Source organism: Mustela putorius, unplaced genomic scaffold (genome assembly GCF_011764305.1).
Source record: "Mustela putorius furo isolate JIRA1106 unplaced genomic scaffold, ASM1176430v1.1 tig00003834_pilon_pilon_pilon, whole genome shotgun sequence".
NCBI lineage: Eukaryota > Metazoa > Chordata > Mammalia > Carnivora > Mustelidae > Mustela > Mustela putorius.
The window spans coordinates 48,431,886-48,457,466 of NW_025421987.1; the positions used below are offsets into that span (position 1 = coordinate 48,431,886).

Sequence of the window (25,581 nt, forward strand, 5' to 3'; positions counted from 1 at the left end):
AGATATATTTACTTAGGGGCGCCTGGGTGGCCCAGTGGGTTAAGCCGCTGCTTTCGGCTCAGGTCATGATCTCAGGGTCCTGGGATCGAGTCCCGCATCGGGCTCTCTGCTCAGCAGGGAGCCTGCTTCCCTTCCTCTCTCTCTGCCTGCCTCTCCGCCTACTTGTGATTTCTGTCAAATAAATAAATAAAATCTTTAAGAAAAAGAGATATATTTACTTATACAAGTGCATAGCCATTTACATGTCTTATATCCTTTTAATTTGCTTCAAAATTTTAGGCAACAGAATGACTAGGAAATTTTGCCAAGAAATATATATGCAGTAAGCATTCTATAGATTTTTGGGTAACTTTTTGGTTTTTTAGCCTTTCTTCAAAAATTCTAAGAAAGGGATGCTTATAAACAATGTGTATTACTCTTCACAAAAATTCTATTAAAAAACAACCAATACCTGGGAAACTTTTAGGGTACTGAAGCACTTTAAGTACTTTGAGGCACTAGGAAGATTGCCATACATGTTGTTTTGTTATCAAATATTTTTCTTTCCTTATTTAAAATGTAATTTACCTATCTCTGCCGATTCTGTAGTCTGTTGGAGATTTTTCTGGGTGAGGTTTAGCTGACCCTCCCACTGATGTGGAAATGTTTGATTGTATATTGATTTGCAGAGAGGTTGTGAATAAAAGGGGTGGGAGTATGTGTGGGTAGTGCATAAATGTATTCTGAGAACAAGAAGTGGTAACAAAGAAGTGTTATAAAGGAGAGGGAGAGGATTTAAGTCTGGCTGAATGCCTATGGCAGGCCAAGAACACACCGTTTTTGCTGCTGTTGTTTTACATCATCTTATCTATTGCATTGATTTATTATTTCACAATAGACTTAGTACTATTAACCAGCTCTTCCTACTGTCTTCCCCTTCTCAGTGATAGCATCTCCATTCTTCTTGCTGCTCAGGCCAAAATTCAGGATCACCCTTTACTTTTCTTCTCTCTGCGCTTCAGTGATTTTGTTGTCTTGTCCTTTGAAACTTACCTGAACACAGCCACTTCTCAACACTGCCTCCCCTAACATCCTTTTCCAAGCCACCGTTGTTGTTTTTCTGCCTAGATTACAGGTTCCTGATTGGTCCGCTTGTCTCCCCTGTTAGGCTCCTGCAATCTAGCTTCCATCCAGCCACAGTGGTTCTTTTAAGACAATTGAGATCATGTGAGATCATGTCAGTTCTCTTCCCTAAACTTTGTAATAGATCCCCATGACAAAAAGACCCTGTTAGGATCTAGTTTGGCCCCCTTCTTTCCTATCCACAGGTCTCTAAGCTCATCTCCTGCTATACTCATACCTTGCAGTACACTAGATCCTTGCTAAGCACACTGCAGGGCCCTTCAGTTTCTGATTCCTACTATTTGGAAAGCTCTTCAGATATCCACATGGCTCTCTCCTTCTCTTAAGATGTTACACTCTCACACACGTCTTCTGCATGCATTCTATAAAAATGATCCCTTCCATCATTCTCTAATTGCCTATCTTTCTTTGTTCTTTTTGATATTATTTACTGCCACCTAACATTTTGGAAATTCCTGTGTTTATTTTCTGCCTTCCAGAATGGCAAAGGAAAGCTCATTGAGTTCAGGGGGATTGACTGGTCCCTAACCCTCTGAGCAAAGCCAGGCACATGGTAGGCATTCAGTGAATATTTGCTGAATAAATTAATGCATATTCCTATTCCCATGTAACAAGTAAGAAACAAAAGTAATTTACTTAAGGTCACCTTGAAAGTGGCAGAACTGAGATTTCAAAATTTAACAAACTCCCTGTGCTTTACTGCCTGTACCAGTCCATCTGTGAATGTTTTAAGGTAATCTTAAGCCATCTAAAAAATATCATTTCTGATGTCCCAGAGAAATTGAGATATGATGATGAAGATTATATATCCAAAGAGGCTGGTATCTTGTTTGAGGATACATTCTCTAGTAGCTCCACTGGTTTCGTTTCCTTGCTTCCATTAGAACACTAGCAGGCAATGCCTCTGCTAATACTTTTTTTTTTTTGAGTTGTGTATACAGATGCATCACACAAACAAACAAATGAAAAGTATGCTTATATGACCAGAGGCTTGGTGTAATTAAAGTATAACAACTGAGTTGATCTAATCTTCAGTATTAGCCTACATAATCATAATTCTATACTTTAGTATTAATTAACCCACACAAATTACTGTAATTAGTATGACTTTTACAAGCCAAAACATATTTTGAAAATGTCTCATCTAAATACACCTCTAAATTCTCTGCCATTTAAGTGGATTCAGAGTTGAGGGTTTTCTCTTACAAAAGTACATGTTAGGGTGCCTGGGTGGCCCAGTTGGTTGAGCAACTACCTTCAGCTTGGCTCGTAGTCCTGGAGTCCCAGGATTGAGTCCTACACCAGGCCCCCTGCTTGGCAGGGAGTCTGCTTCTCCCTCTGACCCTCTCCCTTCTCATGCTCTCTCTCTCAAATGAATAAACACAATCTTTTCTGGAAAGTGCATTTTAGCTGTCATTATATTTTTGCATCCCTATGCCTGCCAGCACTAGTTGTCCGACTGGTAGATGGGGCCCTAGGCAACTCTCTTACCTGCCTGGATCTCAGATTCTCGGGTCTACAGGGGGATGGAGGGCACCAAGTGCTCTCTGTGTGAGTCAGCAAACCAGGGTCTTGGCTCCAAACACACCTGCCTGTGCTCTCCCTGTGATCCTGGGGCTGGGGATCTGCAGACCCCATCTTCCTTCTCCAGAGCCTGCTAAGCTCTGCTGAGATGAGCCCCAGAGGGAGGCTGGGATGTAAGAGGAAGAGAAAAGGCCTCGCTGCATTCTTGCTTGCCTATTGCTCCCGTCAGCGGCATCTCAGCAGTGGTTCTTCACCATAGCTTCCAGTTGGTTCCAGCCTCACGGGCCTTCCTCAGAAAAAGCAATAGCCAGCCAGTGACCTCAGAGGTCTGGGTCAAAGCTCCCGCAGTTCCCTCTTAGGAACTTACAGATTCTCTTCCATTTGGCCCTCCTGACCCAGGGTTCACACTTGCTGCCGGCACTTACTACCTGTATGGCCTCAGTGCTCCCTTTGTATTTTTTCAACTCTCTACCATCTGTACACCTAATCTCCCGCATTAAACTCTGGGCATAGCCAACTGGTTTCTCTTTTCCTGACAGAATCCCGACCAGTACTCACTTGTGTGTCCCTTCTGATTCTAAGCATTGATGGTTCCCGGAAACCACTGAAGTTTTGTCACCTGGAAGTAAGATTTTCCCCATATCGTCCTGTCATAACTGGACAATGGAGGATGCCAGTGGCAGCGGAGATGCTGTGCCAAGTCCCAGAGGACTGGCCTCAGTCTCCTTTCAATTCTACTTATGGTTAAAATTGTCATTTTAAAAAAGTGTGAGTTTGAGCCACTAGATTAGAACAAGAGACTTGGGGGAAGGAAATAAGTTAGGCCTAGAATTATTAAAGAGGCTTGGGTTATACTTGGACACGTGTCTTCTGACTCCGAATCATATGATCTTTCTAAAATATGAGCACTATCCTATAGTGTGGCTGCCTTGAAGTGTGAGAAGTTCCCTATCATTTGAAATTTTGGGGCCAAACCAAAGGTTTGAATGATTATCTGCCAGAGCTGCTGTGGGAAAAAAAACTCTTTTCATAAAGGGTCTGGATATCCTCCAGTTCCCTGGGTCTATCATTTTCCTATATACTATTTTATTAATTCACTAGGATTAACATCTCAATTTAACCTTTATTTATTTATTTAGGATGAGGAACTAATGCTGGTTCCAAATGAAACCTTTAGACATTTGAGTAGAGGTGGCCCAGCTTAACTTTCTCAAAAGGTAAAGATAAAATAAACTCCTGGAACATCAAATATCATTTTAAGGAGACAACTTATCTAAAATAAAATTTTAAAACACATCATTACCATACCTTCTAATCATTAAAAACTTAATTTTTTTCAAGTGAGCTATGAGATTTAAAGATAAACTCAGGAAGTCCCCTTTGTGTAGAAAAAAGATGTTTCTGAGTCTTTAGACCACAGACTTTCAGGTCAAAGGACATTGAATACGGTGAACTCTGATGTTGGTGTCCAAGTGACAGATGCAGCTCACCTCAGAGAAACCCACTTCCTTTATTTTCTTGCTTGCTGTTTCTTCCCCCTCTGTTTTGCTTGTCCTTGTCATTTCCTGGTTATGCTAAATTTACAGCATATCCTACTGTCCTCCCCCTACAGCAGAATCTTCTTGACCCCACCTGAAAGCTCAGCTATGACCCAAGCATCTGGATTAGGCAAGAGAGATTTCAAAACTCCACCTAGGGGTGCCTTGGTGGCTTAGTGGGTTAAAGCCTCTGCCTTTGGCTCAGGTCATGATCCCAGATGTGGATCCAGCTCCAAGTCCAGCTGTCTGCTCAGCGGGGAGCCTGCTTCCTCCTCTCTCTCTGCATGCTTCTCTGCCTACTTGTGATCTCTGTCTGTCAAATAAATAAATAAAATCTTTCAAAAAAAAAAAAACTCCACCTAATGCCTCTGAATGTTAATGTACATTGGAATCACCTGGGAATCTTGTAAAATGCAGATTCTTCTTCAGTAGGTTTGGAGTGGAGCCCATGATTCTGCATTTTATACTACCAGGGATGTCTATGCCACTGATCCTAGCATCTCACTTTGAGAAGCAAATCTCTGACCAATGTTTTGGTATTAAGTCTCAGTTCACCACCTCTTGTATGGCTTGCTTTGACCTTGTGTGGTCCAAAATGTTTTTTACTAACTATACAAAAAGTTTTAAAATTATATTCCTGTGTTTTTAGTTTTTATTTTTCTTTTCATAACTTCGCAGAATTGACAGGATTCCATAAAATAATTACAGTTTCATGGAACAATTATTTATCAAGGACATTTGAGGAGTTTAACTTTTTTTCTTTATATTAGTATTATTTATGGAAAATTTGGAATAAAATTGATAATATATTTTTCTTTCTATCAAACTGTTGAATAATTTTCCCCTTCAGAAAAAAGCAAATAAATCACATTCTTCAATCACAATATTATAAAATTGGAAATTAACAAAAAAAGCATATCAACAAAAATGTATCCATTAGGTATTTTTTTTAACTGTATTCTAGATGAAATTGGAGTTGAAGATGAAATCAAATTTGCAATTTGAGCTTATGTAGAAATAAATAACAGTGAGTGTAGAATATACTTCTTATCGAAACCAATGAGATGAGACCAAATTATTCAGAGGGAAGTTTACAGACTTGTATGCATTCCATTAGGACAAAAAAAAAAAAAGAATTGGATGATTTACCTCAAGAAGCTAGACAACAGACATAATAATGGACTCAAAGAAAGTGGAATTAAAAACCCAATAAAAGAAAAATAAAAACAAAATGGTCAAAGAGAACATATAACACCTAGATTTGGTCAGTAAAATTAAGAGTTGTAAAGTAATTGTGTGGTTTGGGTGCCTGGGTGGCTCAGTAGGTTAAGCCTCTGCCTTTGGCTCAGGTCATGATCTCAGGGTCCTGGGATTGAGTCCTGCATCGGGCTCTCTGCTCAGCAGGGAGCCTGCTTCCCTCTCTCTCTCTCTTCGTCTGCCTCTGCCTACTTGTGATCTATCTCTGTCAAATAAATAAATAAAATCTTAAAAAAAAAGTAATTGTGTGGTTTGTGTCTTTCAGAGCCTGGGGTCATTAAGATCTCCACCCTTCTCAGGCTGCCATTCTCTGGTTATGGTTATAGGTAGAAAATGGGTGACATTGGCCAATGGCTTCACCAACTAAGAGTCAGTTTTCTCATTTGGGTAGTATCGAATCCATCTTAGAGGTCTGTTCTCAATATAAAGCTATATCATGGATATTAACATGCTTCATAAAATAAACATTAATAAGTACATCCCAGATTTTACTATAATTACTAGAAGTAGATGAAAGAAAGAAGACATGAAAAGAAGGAATAGCTTAGCTGATTCCACAGATAGACACAATACTTCCTGTTTCATACACTGCTGGGGGAAGAAGTACAAAGGATCTAGTACATGTCTTGTATATTCTATATCCTTAATCATTATTTTTTGCCATTTCTTCCACAGTAATTCCTGTGCCAAGAAAAACCAAATGAAAATGAGCTCTTTATTCCTAATCAAATTTAGACAATTTTCAGTAATACTCTAGTTAAGTACTAGATTTTTGCAAGTTATCTTGGGTATCTGCTATCATCTACTCAAATCCTATTTATCTATGGAGGTCATTCAGTGAGTAAACACAGGTTATGGCTATGCGGGACACAAGGATGGATAAAGCTGGTCTTAGACTTCAAGCAGCTTTATGTCTTCTCACAGAGACAACATGTACACAAAGACATCTAATAGAAAGTATAATGTAGTTGGTGACAAGAAAACAGAAATCCTGAGATATTATGATTTCTTTTGGGCTGGGGAAGGTGCAAGAGAAATGGGAAAAATTTTCCTAAAAGATGCAGAGGTATTTGGGTGTTGAAAGATGACAAGAGTTTGAGGATGACGAATCAGGAGTAGGGAATTCAATGTGAATGAAGGGAGAGAGGCAGGAGACTGTGTAGCATGTTTGAGAAATATGCAGTTTACCAGCATGCTTTGGGTTTTAATCAATTACAGGTTAGGACATAAATACAAATAGAATTAATTAATTAATTAATTAATTACATTTTCTAGGAAAATTATTAAAAGAAACAATTATTAAACTGTATTAATTGTCAAACTAACTGCTATAAGTACAAAAGCATTTGTCTTACATGTTTTATTTGTTCTTTTCTAAAAATCGGAAATATGAAACATCCAGTATGTCTGTCCTATGCAGGCAAACATTATTACATTTTTCTTCCCAACAAAAATAAAAACTGATCATTCTTTTTCCATCTCTGCTGCAAAAACAAGCAATCACTAAGTGCAATAGCTACATTGCATGTCTAAGATTTTGGATTCAAGTTCTATTTATGGGGTCCTGTGGTAATGACGGACGGAATCAAGTCCATACATCTGAGTCCACAGAGAGGGGAACGTGCTCACAAATATCCGAGCTCTGAAAGAAATCAAGAAAATATATTTTCTTGATTGAATAAAATATATTCTAGGCCAAGAAAATATATTTCTTGGCCTAGAAAATATAATAATACTTTCTGACTCATGTGTATGCACAAGATTGCCTTTCACTGTTTGCACAGTGAGACTTCAGTAGTGTACAAGATCCTGAAAGGGCTGGTTGTAGGGACTCAATTGTGCAATTTTAAACAAAAACTAGAACCAATATTTTATCACACTAGCTAAAAGAGCTGTTTGAGAAACCACAAAGTACACAGTTAAATTCAAATTAATTGGCAACTAAGAAAATTTAGGAATCAGCATGAGGAGGTCCATAATTCTTTGGGAAAAATAATGATTCTGCTGGCAAGGACATTCTTTCCACAGAGATCAATTTTCATAGGACAATTAACATATGGTTAATAGAGTGCCATGTACACTGTTGTCCTTGCTTCCCATTTCTGGACCCTTTCAGAGAGCATTAGTACTACTAGATATTGTCTATGTCTATGTCTATGCATATATATAAACATAAGGTTACATGATCAAGGTTCAGTGTGTGATTGTAAATTATATAAGGAAAAATGTACTACAGTAGACATCAAGAGGCCTGGGAACTATCTGGTTGCAGTTCATCCACTTGGATGCCTTGTGCAATTTAAATTCATTGCCTGGTCCATTGTCTTCTTCTCAATGAATTAAAGAAGATGATCTGCATTAGTATTCATTAAGTTGGAATGTACAAGAAAACCCATTGAAAGATGAAAGAAAATATAAAAACATCAGTTTTTAATTAAACTTTTTGTGTATTTTCAAGTATGTAAGTACTTTCGTGGGCAAAAATTATACTTGTCAAAAAAATTATACTTGTCTGCAAATAAGGGAATGATAAAGCTATTTTATTTTATTTTTGGCCAATAAGGGTCAAGAGACTCTGGCAAACACTGCTCTAGAAGATCTCTAAGTACTTTTCAATCTTAAATGTCTGTGATCTGAGTGGATCAGTGTTTACATTTGCTACAAGGTCTGCATATATGGAATTGAAGAATTACATGGGGCCCTCAGCGTCACATTGACCTCCTGTCAGTTAGATTACCAGGAGTCTCCCTCTTGACCTAGATCTCCTTAAGCACTGGGTCTACGCCCTCCCTCTTTGTATTGCCCCCAACTCCTATAACAGTGCCCACAGACATCAGGCGAGGAAATGCAGATTGGCCAAAAGAATGAATCTCTATTTCAAAAAATATTCCTCTGCTTTGAAAAGAGAATGCAAGAGAAATTAGTTTTTGATCCTCACATACAAATAGATGTTTATCTGGATTTGTTAGTGGCAGGGTCCATTTTCTCCTAATATTTAAATTTTCTTATTCAAAAGTATTGATTGTCACCTACACTCTTTGTTACTGATAACATTATTCAGTAGTTCTTTTTTCATTAAAAGTTGATGAAGCCTTCAGATACAGAAGCTGAAAAATAAACGTCTGTCACAAGGAGCATGATTTTCTTTGACATTAAATGCAGACTTGAGGGGTTTCTAAGACTAAAGAATATTGCATTTTTGGACAGGATATATTGATTATATTATGAGAACACAGAGAACAAGAGAGAAAGAAAAAATGTGTCTTGCTTTCAGATGGTACTCTGTGGGGTTTTAAAGTTGATGGGTTATTTTTATATGCCACGCTTTTACTTATTTTTGATCTAGTAAAAAGAGACATTTCTGACAGGTTTCCTACTACCACCGTTGAACGTGAACCTGGAACTGAAAAGTCAAAGATTTAAAGAAATGGAAAACTCCTTTAGGGAATATGAAAGATTCCAAGTTTCCAAAGAGCACAATTACTGTCTAGCTCACCATATTTGGCAACGCCACAGTTGGCAGATTAATCATGAGTCTGTGGAATATAAGAAAATCAATATAGAAAATAGCATGAATCTATGTTCTTATTCCTGGTTTCTCCAATGCAGTGTAGGCATGCATTTAAGAGTTACTTCCCCTCTATGTTGCAAGGTTTATAAATTTCCATTAAAAAAAAAATCTCATTCAAAATATAGCAGTGGGTATTTGTGCAAATTAAATTTGGGTCTAGAAAAGAAGAAAAAAACACTTTTTCATTTATATCTCCGCTATTCTGTCTCAGGACTTGGTGTTCATCAAGCTTCCCCGTCTATTCAGTTTTCATTTCCATCAGAGTTATTTGCATCAGAGTCACCTAAATGGCTAATGAAAAACCTCACCCAAGATGTCCAGGTCCAATTGCCCATAATACCCTTCCATGTAGTTTTCACATTTGCATAGAATCCAGAAGACTTTCTAATGAAATGATTTTTGTGTCTCCCTTTCTATTGCATGTATTCACTCACTTATATTCCCATTTTGGTGGAATGAACCATTGATCAAGCTGATATAGGGACCTGGGAATTATCTTTGACTATACTTTCTCCTTCATCCATGTGTTATATATTTGTGCCATCTATCTTCCGACAATTTTATACATCCCTATGAAGAAAATGGGTTTTTGAGAAAGAAAGACTTTTTTTTCCCCCTCCTATGCCTCTTGGCCCCATAAGGAGACATTAAATAATGACTAAAAACATTTACAGTGAAAAAGGCGGGGCTAAATTTGTCCACTACTCAATTTGCTTGTGCAAGATTGTTTGAACACTGAAATGATGAGCTATTCAGTTCAAGAAAATGCAGGTGTGATTTAATGAGTTATTATGCAAGGAGATGTACTTTACACCTGTGTTTATTGAGGTGGCAACGTTGTATGTTTGCCCTTGGTTCACTGTGTTGGTTAACTAATCCCCTTGAGAATTTTGGATGCCTATTACAGTTTGAATGCCTAATATTCTGAGACTCCAGGTTTTATTTTTGGCTTGGAAAACACTCAATGCACCTCATTTGTTGGTGAATTGTTGGCTAATTAAGTTGGATTCACATGGTTCTGACAATATGAAGTATGAGCAGTTTTAAGCAAAGAGATGTCACCTAATGACATGTTCTTAGAAGCTGAAAATGACCAAATTTCTTTTAAGAAGCAATTCAAACCAAGTCCCCTCCCAGTGTTTTGTTTTATTTACTGAGATCTAGAAATATATTTTCCATCAAGTCATGCAGTGCATTGCTGGCAAGCCAAATAGAACACATTCACCTCTAAGCTAAAGCCTTCTTAAGAGTTTCAGTCAACTTTTTTTCCCAAGTCGAGAGATGATGGAGATAAGATGTAATAAGACAACTTACTCAGATCCAGCAAAGTCTAAACATGTCCAGTAATAGTCATTTCATTTGGAGATCTTTCATTTTTGTCTATTGTAAATAAGAAAGACTTTCCCAAGTTCTCCTTTTCCTGACTACTTAAGCTAGAAGAACCTTTCAAGAATTAACCTGACAGAGAAGCAGAACCTGAGCTTCCAAGTGTCAACTTTTGCTTATCATGACAATGTAATTAGGCCCTTGTCACTTGAGAGCAACAGGAGAACATTCCTCAATTCCTGGGATTGAGACCAATTAACTGTTAATATTGTGTCTGCTGTCTGTGTGTGCTGAGTGCCTCTTTCAGACATCTTGGTCAATTCCCTAGGAAATGGGCCAGAACATCATATAATTTCATCCTACTATATTTGATAAATTTCTCAGAGTCTTTTACTGTCTGGAATCACACCAGAAAGCCCAATAGCATTACTTAGTAATAAGGACTTTTTTCTTCTTTCAGGTTTTTATATGTTTATTTTCTTAGGTGGAGCTCATTCTAAGGTGAATAAATAGCAAGCTATACTATTTAACTTCTTGTATGAGAAAACGAGGTATGCCAGTGGCCTCTCTCTTCCTCCTTTGCCTTCAGTGGATGTAAAATGTGCCCCAGGAATCTAAAAATGGAAACTGCCTTTATTACAGCCATGCCTGGAAGCAGAGAAATCATTAGACTTGGTGTCAATGTTGCCATTAGAAATCTTACTCTTCTGGTGTTTAATGACAGTCCCTGAAAGTTTGCTTCTGGCAAAAACCTGACCCCCAAAGTCTCAGCTGGGAAATAGATTATAAAAATGAATTTTCAAACAACCTGTCCAGCTGTGCTTTTTGGTTATCTTTATAAACTGAAAAGCAGCTTCTATGACAGGATTCAATTCCATTAGAGATTATGCTATAAATAATACTGCTGAATTATTTTCAATATTCAATTTAAAGTAACGGCTCAGTAACCCAGTGACTTTTAGAAAATAGAACTCTCCACAAGAAAAATTCTACCTGGTCAGAAATTAGGTATGCATGTGTACCAGGTACCTCATAGAGAGAATACCTTGGGATCATGTATTTACTCAAAAGCCAAAATTTTGTACATGTATAATGTCCCTCCATTACAAAATAATAAAATCCTTTTACCATAGCAGTAAAGAAAATTGAGATCCCAATTGCTAGATGACTTAGCCCAATCCCTCAGCCAGTGAGCCAAAGATCCAGAAACCAGAGACATACCCCTAAAGTGGCTGATTTTGTAAGTAGGGCAGACACATCCATATACATTCCCTTTCTATGCTCTCCTGGCTTGTAAGAACTCCCTGAAGTCCATTTCTATCTATACACTCTCATCCTCTAGAAAGACTTCTCACTTGCATTTGACATTCTGTCCAGTCTTCCCAAATAAAAGTTTTCTCAAACTGTACTTGTATATTTCCAAGAGCAGGGAATCAAATTTCTGGGTAATAGAAATGCCAACCTTCATTTGCATGTCTAAAAGCCACTCGTTCCCATAAAACTAAGTTCTTCTATGTGACTATTGAACATTTGCAGGTGCAATTTCCAAGTGACTGAGATGAGGTGGCTGCAAATGTGGCCCTTGAAGTAAAAGATAATCAAAATAAATCAAATGATCATCATCAAATTAGTAAAACTGAAAGTGAAAGCAGAAGATGCGGTAATGAGCGAGCCCCTCTCACATGAAGTGTTCATCATGAATCTTATAAGAAGCTGAATCGAAAATGATAATGAACATCGTGCAAACTGTCTTTAAAAGCTTGATCTTCTTGTTTGGCTATCACTGTGCATCTGGCATAAGAGGGTCCCAGGTGTCCGAGCCTAGAGGCTGCATTGTCTTTGAGCCTCTTTTCCTTCTGATCTGTCACCAAATTATGCAGTTTCTTTTGTGGAAATCGATCATGGATTATTCCTTCCCTTGTACCATTCAGGATTCTTTGTTTGCAAGCAATAAACACTGATTCTGGCTACTGTAATCAGAAAAGAATCTACTGCAGGGAAGAGTAATAGCTCTCAGAAAAGAAGCAAAAAGGCAGCCCCAGGAATCTGTGTCAGGAATAAACAGGGGATTTCAACAGGGCTTTGCTGTTGGAAAGAACAGGTGCCAATAGACATACACCCTTCTGTCTCCCTCCTAAAGGATCATATCCTAGGGAAAGAGTGTCTGGCTGACCTCGCTTCCCATGTCCCCATTCTGTTTGGCAGAGGAGGATGAGACATCTTGATCAACAAGATGGTATCTGATGGAGGAGTGGTAGCTCCTTAAGCAACATCAGGATACTATTACCAGTGAAAATGAGAATGGGTGCTGGGCAACCCAAATCAGCATATGTCTACTATATTCCTCTCAGATAGGTTCTTGTTTCCTCAGGTCTATATGTCTCTATTTTAACTTAATCATTAGGGAAATGAAATTGCAGATTAATGTAATTTATGGTATAGTCTTTCACTGATGTATGAATCTGCCTTGGAAAATCCTGACCAACGGACATATGCAGTCTTTCAGTATATTCTCAGGCACAGGGCACTTATTACCTGATAAAGCAGTCTGTTATTCAGATTTTGGAAAATTTTCCTCTTCTAGAGCTAAAATCATTCATTCCATTGCTCAAAAGATAGTGAGGGCCCAGAAGACTTCAGCCATACTTCTGGTGCTGACACAGCACTGGCAGATCTGATAGTCTGATGCAACTTTGGCCTGTCAATCCTAATTCTACACATCACTTCTAGCTCTAGATTTCACAACCACAGAGAGTGAATCCAATAGCCCAGTGAAGTCTAGGTGCACGTAAACAAATAGCAGCCAGCTGGAAACTATAAAGGAAGAAGTTCTGATTCATCATAATTCCCTCATATATAAAAGAGTTTAAAAAGTACTTAACATAAAATTTGTAGGTTGAACGTGAAGACAACTATAAAAATTTACTAAGGGCCATAAAAGATGACTGGAATAAATGGAGAGACATAACATATTTCTGGGTGGGAAGACTCAACATTGTAAAAATAACGCTTCTCAAATTAATCTAAAAATTTAATGCAACCGCAATTATAATCTCAGTTATTTTCTGCTTGAAACCTAACAAAGTTCTTTTCAAGTCCATCTGGAATAATAAATATGTGAGTACAGCAAAGAAGCTCTTGAAAGTAGGGAAGGGAGGGTGAGGGATTGATCTAGACATTAAAATGAACAATGAAGCTGAAATGATTAAAACAGTGCAGACCAAAATTTCACTGGTACAATAGAAAACCCAGAACATACGTATGCATATATTACCTACACACGTGGACATTAAGCTATGAATACATCGGTTATGGTTGAAAGGTGTTAGGACAAATGGAAGGTGTCTTCTAGGAAGATAATCAAGTTCCTGCTATATCCTGTATTACATATTAAAACAAATTCCAGCTGGATTCCAGTGCAAAAACAAAACTATTAAAAGTATGCATTATCATTGATAAACACTTAGGTTTTTTATGCAAAAATCAATAAAATCTTGGGTTTTCTAAAGAGGAGATAAAATTAACTGCATAAAGCTGAAAATGTCCATACTATCCTTTTCCTTTACTAAGCCAATAAAATAAAACATATTTAAGAGATAAAACCACAAATTGGAGAATATTTACAGCTTACATGACAGTCAAGAGATTCAATTTTTTTAATAAATAAAAAGCTTTTAAAATTCAATGTGACAAACATAAGCATCTCAGTAGAAAAAGGACTAAGGGCAGAAACAGGTAATTTACCAAAGGATAAATATAAATAACAAATGACATGTGACTAAAATGCTTTCATCAGTACAAATATAATAAATGTAAATCATAATGAAATGGAAATTGATTATCATATTAACAGGGGTGAGTAAGATTTAGGGTGGCAAAGATGTGAGCAAATGAGCTCTCTTTCATTGCTTGTGGAAGTATAAAGGGTCACAAATTTTCTGGAGGATAATTCGGGCAAATTTTTCCAAGACATTAAAATGTTAGCTTTCTTATTAACCCAGCAATAGAGATGCATACATCAATCTATAAGGATTACCATTGTAATCATATTAATGATACTGAAAACTATAAATAATCAGAGGGAGGGTAGAATAAATTACGGCAAGTTGGTATGATATTATACTAGGCAGCCATTAAATAATACACAAGAATAATGTCACGAAAAACAGTCACCATAAATTCTTGAGTGAAAAAAGCAAGTTACTTAAAATTTAAGAAGTATAATTATATTCATGTATGCATGTATATATTTAATTAAGTGTACATATATGCATATAATCAGATGTACTCAGACAAATATTAATAGGTAGTTATTAATAGGTAGTGAGAAGGTATTTCCTTCTGTGACTTTACACTTCCTAAATTTTCTATAATGTTTATACATTACTTTGGTAGTAAGAAAAAATAAAAAGTATATATCTAAAAATAGATGTATTTTTTTTTTAAACAACAGAAATCTCTTTTTCAAATGAAATCTTACCTGAAAACCCAATTCATGGAACCAATAAAAAGGGACAGTGTAGGAGTGGCAAGATTTGCTCACTTGGTGGGCATCCTTGAGCACCATTTTGAAATGTCAGGGCTGGGGGAATTCTGCTGAGAAGCAATGTAGGTACACACCATCCCTAGGGCCTACATGATGTGTTGTTCATGAACACAGACAGGCCCCATGATTGCTGGTCACCTCCATAGTTACTCATAAATTGTTTAATAGCTTAATCCACTTAGTTCCTTATATTCATTGTCATATGTCCATTTGTTAAGCACTTTTTGAAAAGTTTTGTAGATTTTAGCTTTGCAATATCTAGGTTAGTTATGGATTCGAACTAAAAGGATTTCATCATTACCAGAAATACCTGTAGATAATTATGGTGCTACTTCCTCAGATTTAATCGAAGGTTAATCTGAGAGATGATTTCATGAAGATTATATCTCCATCTTCCCTGAAACTGTTATTAAATATGTTGCCCACTACAGTGCTTAAAGTTCCCTTATACAAGGATACATATGGTAAATTTCCCTAAAATTTTTATATCAGAAAAGAAATTTGCCCATTTTTATAAATAAGTATGATTTCCTTTTATAATGCGGTATTATTCCCATATAACTAATCATGTTTCCCTTTTGGCTTTGGCTGCCAGAAAGCTCAGAGCTATATTTATTGCCAAACCACAGCAATGAACAGCTGTCTAATTTTACAGAAAAGCTCTATCCCGAAGCACTTGAGTATTTACTCGCAACTAAACGGTCCCATGGTATGCATGGCTCATGTTATGAGTTGTCTCAAATCCAATTTGGAGATAGGCGAGGATTAATAATAAACATACAAATAAACGCATAAGTAATTTAGACCAAGCAGCCTTGGTATTTGGCAGTAGAAAATGCTTACACCTAGAGTTTGGTTTGTATCAAATGCCTACCGGCCACATTGCTTTATCTGAAGTACCGTTCTCAAATGAGCGTGGCCCTTGGTACAGCCGTGGACTTTTCGGTCTTTCTGCCACTGAGGTCCATTCCTAACATTCACCCATCCCATGATGCTGGCTCCCTAGCGGGCATCTGCGTGGCATCCAATAAGGATGTCAGGTTGAAAAGTTTGGCAAGAGAGCAAGGTACAGATAAACTAGCAATTTATACATGGACTGTAACCTTTACCTAGTTAATAAAACAGGATCTTGCTGAAATGGACAATTTTCACACATAAAAATAAATAACTTTTAGGTATTGGTGTGTGTTTGTGTGTGTGTGTGTGTGTGTGTGTGTTTAAGTGTGTTTATTATAATGTTCAATGGTAGAGTAAAAAATACCAGGTGAGTTAAGATACTTCTTTACCTTTCTAGAAGGTTAAATATATATTCTTACTGTGAACATTACTTCCATTATTTTATAAATGTTGAGTGCTGAAAAGGGCGTAGAGTTTGGAGGAAAGGGAACCAAAATTATTTTGAATGGCTGATATGATCTTTTTACTTTCATTATTTCATTTAAGAGACACTATTGTTCTCTTTTTCTGAAATGATGAAGCTCTTCAGCAGGCTCCCTAATAACAAGGGAAGGCACTAACATAACAGACATTGTGTTGCAATGATTTGGATACAAGCACCCCTTAGGGTGCACTCTGGTATAGTAGCCTTGATATAGCATCCTAAGAACTGGCAAAGAGCTTCCTGCGTCAGCAACAGATAGCTTCGAAGCCTGTGGGAATAGCTTGACCCCTGTGACTCTGCAGTAGGACAGGTTATCATTATGAGAAAGACTTGCCATGCTTTTCACAGGAGAACCCAAACCAGCTATGAGCAAGTGGACCAGGCAGGCTCCTGAGACCTCGAATATCTTTCTCCTCATGAGGGCTTGCCTGATAGTCCACAGATGTAGTTTCATTCAAGGCAGCAGAGCTTTGTCCTCAAGAGCCCAGCTCTGGAATCAGGTCTAGTTTTCAATCCCAGCTCCACCTCTTACTGTTGGCTGAATAACCTGGGTGTAGGCCCTAACTTTGAGTCTTTCTGTGAATTAATAAGAAAGGCAGTCAGCCAGCACTTGGCTCATGGTACACCTTCAATATATGTCAGCTTCTATTATTATTATTTAGACTTAAAGTACCATCTAACAAAATGCAAATGCCCAGAGAGGCATACCTTGTTACCAGTTAAAACCTGGAGGGCGGGGGAGCAGAGTCTCACCACTCGAATGTCAATTAGGATGGCAGTAGCCAGCCAAGGGATCCAGGACTGAAACCTGGGAGAAGCAGGGAACTAGGCCAAAGGAGAGAAACAGCTTTGACATTTTGCTCAGAGCCTCAGTGATTCTTCTACACGGAGAAGCACCCAGTCGTTGCAGCTATCCAAGTGCAAATCCTCGCTGTTGCAGAAAGGCAATCTAAGTGCTGAAGCCAGATCACAGGACCCGTGGCCCTCAGGCCGTTAGGGGCTGCTTCTTTCTCTGTGGACAGCCTCAGAGATTCTAGGTATAGACTTTCTATGGGAAGATAGGAAACGGTGGCGCCGCCGCATTAGCTCTTGTTTCTTGTATGCAAGGGTTCTCAACACTGATGTGTGTGGAAATGTGCACACCCCAGGGGGGCTGCTGCCCTGGGTACTTGCCTTTAGCAGCCAATGGAAAACCACCACCCTTTTCTGCAAAGCAGCTGTGCGCCTCTTCGCACTCCGAGTAGACTTCCATTTGTGGAGTCATCTCTCCCCCCTATAAATCAGCTATTTGTTGATTTTAACGTTCCCCTTCTGACCAGCAAGGAGAGAAGAGGAAATGTCATTTTGGTGACTTTCCATTAAGCTGTTGCATACAAAATGGATGAGTGATCTTTTTTGTTTGTTTGTTTCTCTGATTCAGACACAGACCGCCATCTAAAAGAAAGTCCATTTCATCTCCTGCTGCGTCGGGGGTGTGTGTGTCTGTGGGGTCCTCCTGGGAGCACACATGCATCTCACACACCCACATGCGCTGGGCCCAATGAAGCACTGACCTGTCAGGCCGGCGGCCTCCGCAGACAGGAAGGCGCTCCAAGACAGGAGGAAAAACAGGCCGGTTTCCAGCAGCGGGAACTCACAGAGTTTGGTAAATTTGGTCAAGTGACAAAGACATGTTAAGGGAAACAACAAATGCTGTTACAGCTAAATCTCCTCCTTGGCTGAGGAAAACGAATCTGGTTGAGATAGTTCGGAGTAAGAGAACTGATTTTCAGCTCTGACTGGGAGGCCGTCCCTCTCACTGGGACTGCTGAGAAGGAAGGCCAGCATGCCTTCCATGCTTCGTGGGGAGCTGAACCCTCCAGTTAAATGCAAACTTGTGTTCAGATTTAGAAAAGGCGTCCTACTAAGTAAGAAGCTAAAATCAGCTAACTGTGGGCACAATACCTCTTGCATTTGACCTTGGCCCTTGGGCTGTGGCCCTCAGGGGACAGCAGCAGATCAGGGAAAACAAAGCCCCAGACAGCAAGGCTTGGAGATGTGCTATAAGTGCGTCAGCACCAAAGGCCGCTGCTCCCTGGGGAGTGATAGTCTGTGGACAGATCACCTTAAAGACTCCTCTCTTGGGGATGGAAACAGAACCAGGAGGAACATTTGTGTTCACTGATAGGGAAGTTACCTGTGCTATCTTAGGATAAGTAGGATAGAGGAAAAGGTATATTATTTCTGGGTCCCGCAGCCCTTTAGCAGGCAACAGTTTATTTTGGCTGGGATGACACTTGGTCAATGCCTATAAATTGCCATAGAGCAAAAGCAGACTGATCCAAATCATGCAGAGAATGGGTTATGAGAAGATGATTAGGAATATGTGATTGATGGAAAAGGGTTACACTGCAACTGTGCCCACAGTTATGGAAAAAAAAAAAAAAAAGAACAGTCCTGACAAATAAGGAGATGTTATGTTGCTTTTTCATGCTTCAGGACAAAAATATAAAGAGATTCTACATTAAGAGATACTTAGCAGTAGGACAGGGAAGCAAAAAGCATGATCCCTGAGGTGCAAGATCAAGGTCTGAGTCTTGGTTCTACTAGTCACTGGCTGTGTGATTTCTGAGCAATATGTTAACCTCTCTGAGCCTCATTTCTATCCTATGTGAACTGTCAATGAGAATAATACCTACTCACACAAGTGTGGAGAATAAAATGAGATGAAGAATATTTAAAATGTTTTGCAAAATTTTAGAAAGCAAAAAATGCCAAGAGGCAGAATGACAACAAGGTCTGGAATGTAGTCTCTGGAAACCAACTCTACTTCACTGTATCAGCTTCAGCGTGTCCCTTGACCAATTTGTGCCTTGGTTTCCCTATCCACAAATGGAAATTATCATGCAACCTACCACCTAGGTATATAAACCAGTTATTACGTTAAGCACTCAAAAGAGTACAGATATGCAATGAGGAATATGTAGGTTTTTCTATTAGTGTGATTTAAATTTGTTTTGTGAAGTGTCTTTCCAGGCTATAGATTCAGGAAGCATCTGGAAGCAATTCTTTATCTGGGAGAAAACAAAGGTTACCCTTTGACCCTTTCAGCATTCCCCCTTATTACTTGGAGGGCAGCCTTTGTCTTTAGAGGGGTTTGTTCCTCTGAATTCCGTCTTCTACTTTGCTGTGGAGGAGGCTTAGGCCACTTCCAGTACCAGAATATCAAGTGGACATAGGACATTTGTCTCTTTCAAACTTCTCCAGAAAGTAGTTTAGTTCTGGGTCAAGATCCAAGCTTGCATAAAGCCCAGGGGTTTTATGAGAAACATCGCCTCATTATGGACAAGGTATCAAGGCTCATTGTGGAAGAGGGAATGACTGTGCACCTGTCTCCTTTGCAGCCTGAGCTTGTGCAGGCAAGGCCCTCAGGGGCTGCATGACAGATCCTCCTGCTGAGACTGAGCCCCTGTCTCTTCTATCTCTCCACCACTTTTTCAGATCTGATCCAGTCTCGGGGCAGACTTCTAATCGCGAGGAATTTCTCCCTTTTCCTTACCAACTCCTTTCCTTATGTATCCATACACTCCCTTCACATAAAGCAGAGAAGTGTTCCAATTTCTGTTTTTCCATATAGTGCAGGCTCTGGAGCCAAAAAGTGTGGGTTTAAATCCCAGCCCTGAAATGTCTCTGCTGTATGGCTTTAGACAAGTTGTTTAACCTTTATGTGTCAGTTTCTTTAGCTGTAAAATTGAGATAATAACAGTATCTTCTTCCCAGTGTTTTTATAAAGCTATATGAGAAAATACATCAGCAAAATGCTAATGACAAAGCCTGGCAAATGTTACAGTAATAGTAATTGTGTTGGCTATTACTGATACGTGATCCAGAGTATCTACTTAACCTCCTCGAGCCTCAGTTTCCTCATGTGTAGAGTGAGGATAATAATAGCCTATCTTACAGGGTTGATTCAAATGAGGAGATACATATAAAGGTTTGGCACATTTTAGACATTCACAAAATGTTGCTATTATCATCACCATTACTTATGCAAAACAACATGTGGTCTCCATCATAATTCCACTTAATAATCAAGAGGCAATAGAGATCAGTGATCAAAAGTATGGTCTGTCTCTTGGTTTCAATCTCCGGGTTTGAATTTTGGCTTTAATAAATATAAGCTGTATGATTCTGGCTAATACCTACTGTTTCTAAGTTTCAGTATCCAACAAAAATAATATTTGCGTGATATGGTCATTGTGAGGGTCAATGAAGTATAACATGTAAAACAAATAGAGGCCTTGCATATGATAAGTACTGATATTAGTCATTAGATTATTAATCATTATTTTTATTAGAGATCAGCCCTACCTTTTCTGAGTTACTTTATTTCTTTATCAAAGGAGTTGATACTCTCTACGTTTTCTAGGATGTTTGAGTCTTCTCCTTCAGTCATTAAGTCCTAGAGACGCTTCTAAACATTAGTCTTCTTGATGTTTCTTCCATGGTTCATCACAGTTTCTCTTGATTCTATACTGTTTTGACTCATCCTATGAACCAGTTCCTCATTTATTGTTTAAAAATAGGACCTTCAGTATGTCACTCTCCTGAGCAGAAACCTTTAGTAGCTAATTGCAGACTACAGACAGAAGCTCAGATTCCTTTGAGTAACACTCCAAGTGACTCCACAGTGTGAGTCCAGCCCCCCTGTGTCTCCTCATCTTCCACTGCTTACTAGCCTGAGGCCTCTGGTCCTCTCAGTCCCATCCCCACATTTCAATGGATGCTGGTTTTCTCCTGAATCACTTATCACATAGCCTTTATCTATATCTTACCTATATTTCAGGCCAAGCCTACATCCTTCTCTGCATGTAAATATTGCTTTTCAAATTATTTTTCAGAATCATAAGGCTGGCAAAGAGTCTACTGAACTATTTCAGAAACAATGGACTCATCCACATTTGAATTTTTAGAGTCCTAGTAAGTTGGCTGTGGCTTTGGCATACAGCTTCTATGCAACTCTTCTTGTAGAGCTTGTCTTTCCAAGTTTGTTACTAATTGAAGGCAGAGTCCATGTTTTATTCGTCTTTTGACTCATGTTAGAAACCCTTAGTAGAACCTAGCATTTCAGTAACTGGCTCAGTGAATAGTCCCCAAGAAAAAGTACCCAACATTTTACTTTCTTTGCTAGATTCCTGATGCATCTTGCACCCTTCTTCTTCTTTCTTTTTTCCCCAAGGTCTTTTGTCCTTGATTCTTTTTCTGTCTCTTTTTATGGCCTCTGTTAAACCCTCACACTTGACATTGGTTTTCCGGCTTTTTTCTTCAACTCTTACTTCTGCCCCACCCAACTGCTCTAACTGAACACATCACTAGACCAGCTTCATTCCCTGGCTCAAATTCTCTAGGAACTCTGTCCATTCCTCCGTGACACTACTGCAAAAGAGGGAATGAGATGACACAGCTGCCCAGATATGGCAAATATATCATTTCTGCTCTGCTTGCACATCCCCTTCTGTAAAATCACTAAGGATGTTTGTTTAAACCCACAGTGAACTTAAGCTCGACCAGTCCTGTGAGATAGTGACTGAAAGAAGTTTGAAAAGGAAGAAAAGACTACCCAGTTAATCACTCCCAGTCCAGCCTGTCTTGTTTTTGACCTTGGATCTTCTGTTCTTCCTCTCGGCTCTGATATAGCCAATCCTGATGTCGCATGCCCACCTATTTTCCTACACGGCAGTTTTGTAAGTCTGTTGCTATATTGAGGTCAGAAAGTATCAGTAATGCTAGAATAGGACTTGGATAAGAAAAGATTATGGTCCCCTCTGCCGCTGGTCCTAATCTATGCCTCACAGATTGAGAACAAAGATGGCCTCAGTGGCTTGAAAACTCAGATGACTCCAGTGGCATGTATCGCGCTTGAACTAGACCATCTAGCCATTTGGCCTAGAGGTCGACCGTCCTCAGAACATTCAAGGCCCACTGACAGCTCATAACAGTTGCCCATCTTTCCACACACACATTCAAAGGATATCAGTGCAGTGACAACAGCATACGCAGATCCCATTGCAAACGAGCCGGCGAAGATCCCCAGGAAGTTCCCCACGGACTGGAAGAATGCTGCAGCATCAAATGCATTTGGATTCTCCTTGGGGCTGTAAATGGATATAGAACTGGAAAGAAAAGAGGGTGAAGGTTAGTCAGTGACTTCTCCCTTATGGTCCAAATACAGAAGTAAGAAGTTAGCACCCACATTTGAGGAGGGTACCTTCTCCCATGAGGTTAGGTGCTGGTTGGAAGAGTTCAGGAGACACAGATGAGGACAGGGAGAAGTAGAGAAAGCAGAGAGCTTTCCCTTTCCTTAAAGACCAATCCCATGGTATCCATGTATTGCTGCCAGTCAGTAAACATTTTTATATTGGAAGGGTCATAAAGAATATTGTTTCTGAGCAAACTAGGCATTAAAACATGGTAGGTGTACAAGGAATCTGCTGAGGAGATAGATAACTGTGAATTATTTAGTGGCCATATGTCTTCAGTGCTGTTATATATTCACAAATGCTCCTGATAAAAAGTGCACTTTTATGGCCTGTGCACAAATGGGCAATACAAATCACAGCATGCACAAAATATTCTGCTGTGATCTTGTCATAAAGCACAAAGCATTTCTCCTCTCCAGTGTAACCCTTCAGAAACAGAACCCAGACGATGCTTAGAGCATCACAGTATTAACCCCTGGGGAGAGACAAAACCCTCATTTTCCCACCGAAACAAATGGCAGCAGCTGCCTGAGGTCATGTTTTATACCCCAATTCTGGTGGCTGCCAACAGATTTATTTCCATAGAGAAAAATCAATCCACCAATAGGCAGTCTGTTCACTTAAGTATTTTTGAGGATGCCACATTTGCTATTTTTTTTTTTTTTTTAACCAGGACCTCAGATCCTAGAGTGTTATTATGAAGGACAAGGTGTGTCCTATTTTAGGAAATATGAACTCTGTATTATAACATTAAAATGAACAGATGTGCTAAAACCAGTAGCTTTGGGGAGACAAATGAAGTAATATTTCATTTTTTAAATAGTTTTTATTTTAATTATGAGGTCTTTAAAACTAATCAGGAAAATCAAGAGTTTTGTAATAGGCTCTGGAAGGGTCTTTGTAGCAGTACAGAGAGCAAAATGTACACTAGGCACACTGACTTGGGATTAGATTGGATTTGATAGAGAGGTAACCGAATCTTATATGGTTTCGATGATTAGACCATGTTAACTCTCTGATTTGACTTTCCGTATCTAGAAACGAGTTATGGGGGTAGGGGAGATTCCAGTTCCTCTACAGGAAGATGTTTGGCTTTAAAAAGGTAGTTTTAAATGTTCTTAGTTTTTCCCCTGGATGTCTATAAACCTTTAAAGTAGGCCAAACCCTTCTACTTTGATCATGTAATTGGATAAGGAAGATGAATGTGTATCTCAAATGGAGCCCTTGAAATGTATGTAAGGAAAGGATTGCCTTTGAAGTGTTTTCTTTTTTGTAAAGTGTAGTATTTTGCAGAAAAAAAAATGGAAAAGCAAACTCATTTAGCTCTTTTGTATCTGACAGTCCTGAGTTTGGGTATGTAACCCCAAGGCCATTACGAAACTTGGTGTCCAATGCTGCAAAGCTGGATGTGTGAGTTGATATTCACCAGCAGATTTCTTCAATCCAGTGAAGGAACATAGTGATGAGAAAACATTCTATTCGCATTCTGCTTTTCAAACAAAGAGTTTTGCATAGTCACACAGCTCTGAGAATAATTCTGTTAATTCCTGCAGGCTACCAATAGATGTGATCCATAGGACAGGTACCTCTTCATCCCCATCTCTACCACTGCACTCCAGAAAGTATTTTCTCTGTCCTTACACTTCTTGACCTTGGAGTATCATCATCACATCATTTAGCCATATCACTATGTAATGTTACTTCCATTATTAATGTAATGTTTTTCTTTAAATCAACTCATTTTTATTCAAATGCAAGAGATTTTATTAAAGAATATTTATGAAGTCATAGGTTTGATGTGCTAATTTTCTTTCTTCTTAATACCTATGAGATTATGTAACTATTACATTTGATGAAAAGTTCACCTGTGTGTCACCTACAATCATCTGAGTAACTGCACTAATTCTCAGTCTGCCTTCTGGGAGACATTCTCTTCCTGGGCTCTGATCCCCACCCAGTAGGGTACACACAAACTTCATATACTTCTTCCCTGTGGTGTTTGATTTAATTTAAGGGAAAAGCTTAACTTCCCTTGACTTATGAAGACTTGTCTGTTGAATTTGCTGCCCCTAAAGCTCTCCAGGATGTATGCACGGGGTACCCACTAAGGGCCCGGTTGTACATTAGGAGTAGGGTGTTGGGGGTCAGGCAGGAAAGGCATAGAGAAGTGAAGCAGAATTTGAGTCAACAAACATTTTGTTGTAGGCACAGGGGCCTAAGATGTAGATGACAACTAGCTCTAGTCATGGTGCTAAGTGTGATTTTTTTTGAGAGATAGATACACTTCATGGTGCAAATGAGGCAAGAGTCACTATTTTAGATGAGAGGAGATGGCATTTGAGCAGGGAAGCAAGTCAACAGACAGTGATGGGAAGAGGGTATTTCAGGCAGCAGAAAGAGTGTAAGCAAAGGCAAGAAGGCAGATGCGTTGAGGGCCCTTTAAAGCAGAACTATATCGTTATGGCTGGAACACAGGGACCATGTATATGGGCATCGATGGAGTCTGACATAGGTACGTGGCATCACTCAGCTTTAAATTTCATGTTAAACACATACAAAAGTCCAAAAGTCCTCACATTTACACAACATTTTGTCCCCTTTAGGCCTGCATTATAACTTCATTTAATCCTATAACATTTCTGCCAAGTGAACTGGGCACGTATTTTTATCCCTCCTTTTCTTTCTTTACTCTCTCTCTCTCTCTTTTTAAAAAAAAAAAAAAAAACAAAGAAACTAAGGGTTAGAGAACACAGAGCTATGGAGTTCAAAATGCAGATTTTTGGTCTCTTCCTTCAGAAAGTGATCTTGTTGGGAGAAAAGCAGGAAAAACAGGAACCCAAATCAGGTTAGCTGATTGAGTGCTATGCTGATTGTAAATGCAGAAGCTCAGGTACCAGAACCTTTAATTTCACCCCTGGATGGAACTTGGGCAGCACCTTCCTGTGTCCCACTGTATGGGACGACAGCACCCTTTCCCCCACCTCACTATATGGTGAGACTCTGGGCTTCTCATGGGAATCTGCTTTCAGAACTGGCTCCTGGACCTGAGCTTTGCTGGGCCTGGCCAGGGTCTTGTT

At 39.0% G+C, this 25,581-nt stretch overlaps 1 protein-coding gene across 3 annotated transcripts in view; it reads right to left on the bottom strand.

Annotated features, from left to right (window-relative positions):
- Positions 1-25,581, bottom strand: part of SLC9A9 (solute carrier family 9 member A9) — a 668,807-nt gene that overhangs the window by 277,176 nt on the left and 366,050 nt on the right. For all 3 annotated transcript variants that reach the window (XM_004754464.3, XM_004754462.3, XM_045088481.1), the window contains exons 7-8: positions 22,279-22,417; positions 17,819-17,924 (exon numbers count right to left, since the gene is read on the bottom strand). In XM_004754464.3, coding sequence (XP_004754521.1) covers positions 17,819-17,924; positions 22,279-22,417 — 245 coding nt within the window. The remainder of the gene's footprint in view (positions 1-17,818; positions 17,925-22,278; positions 22,418-25,581) is intronic.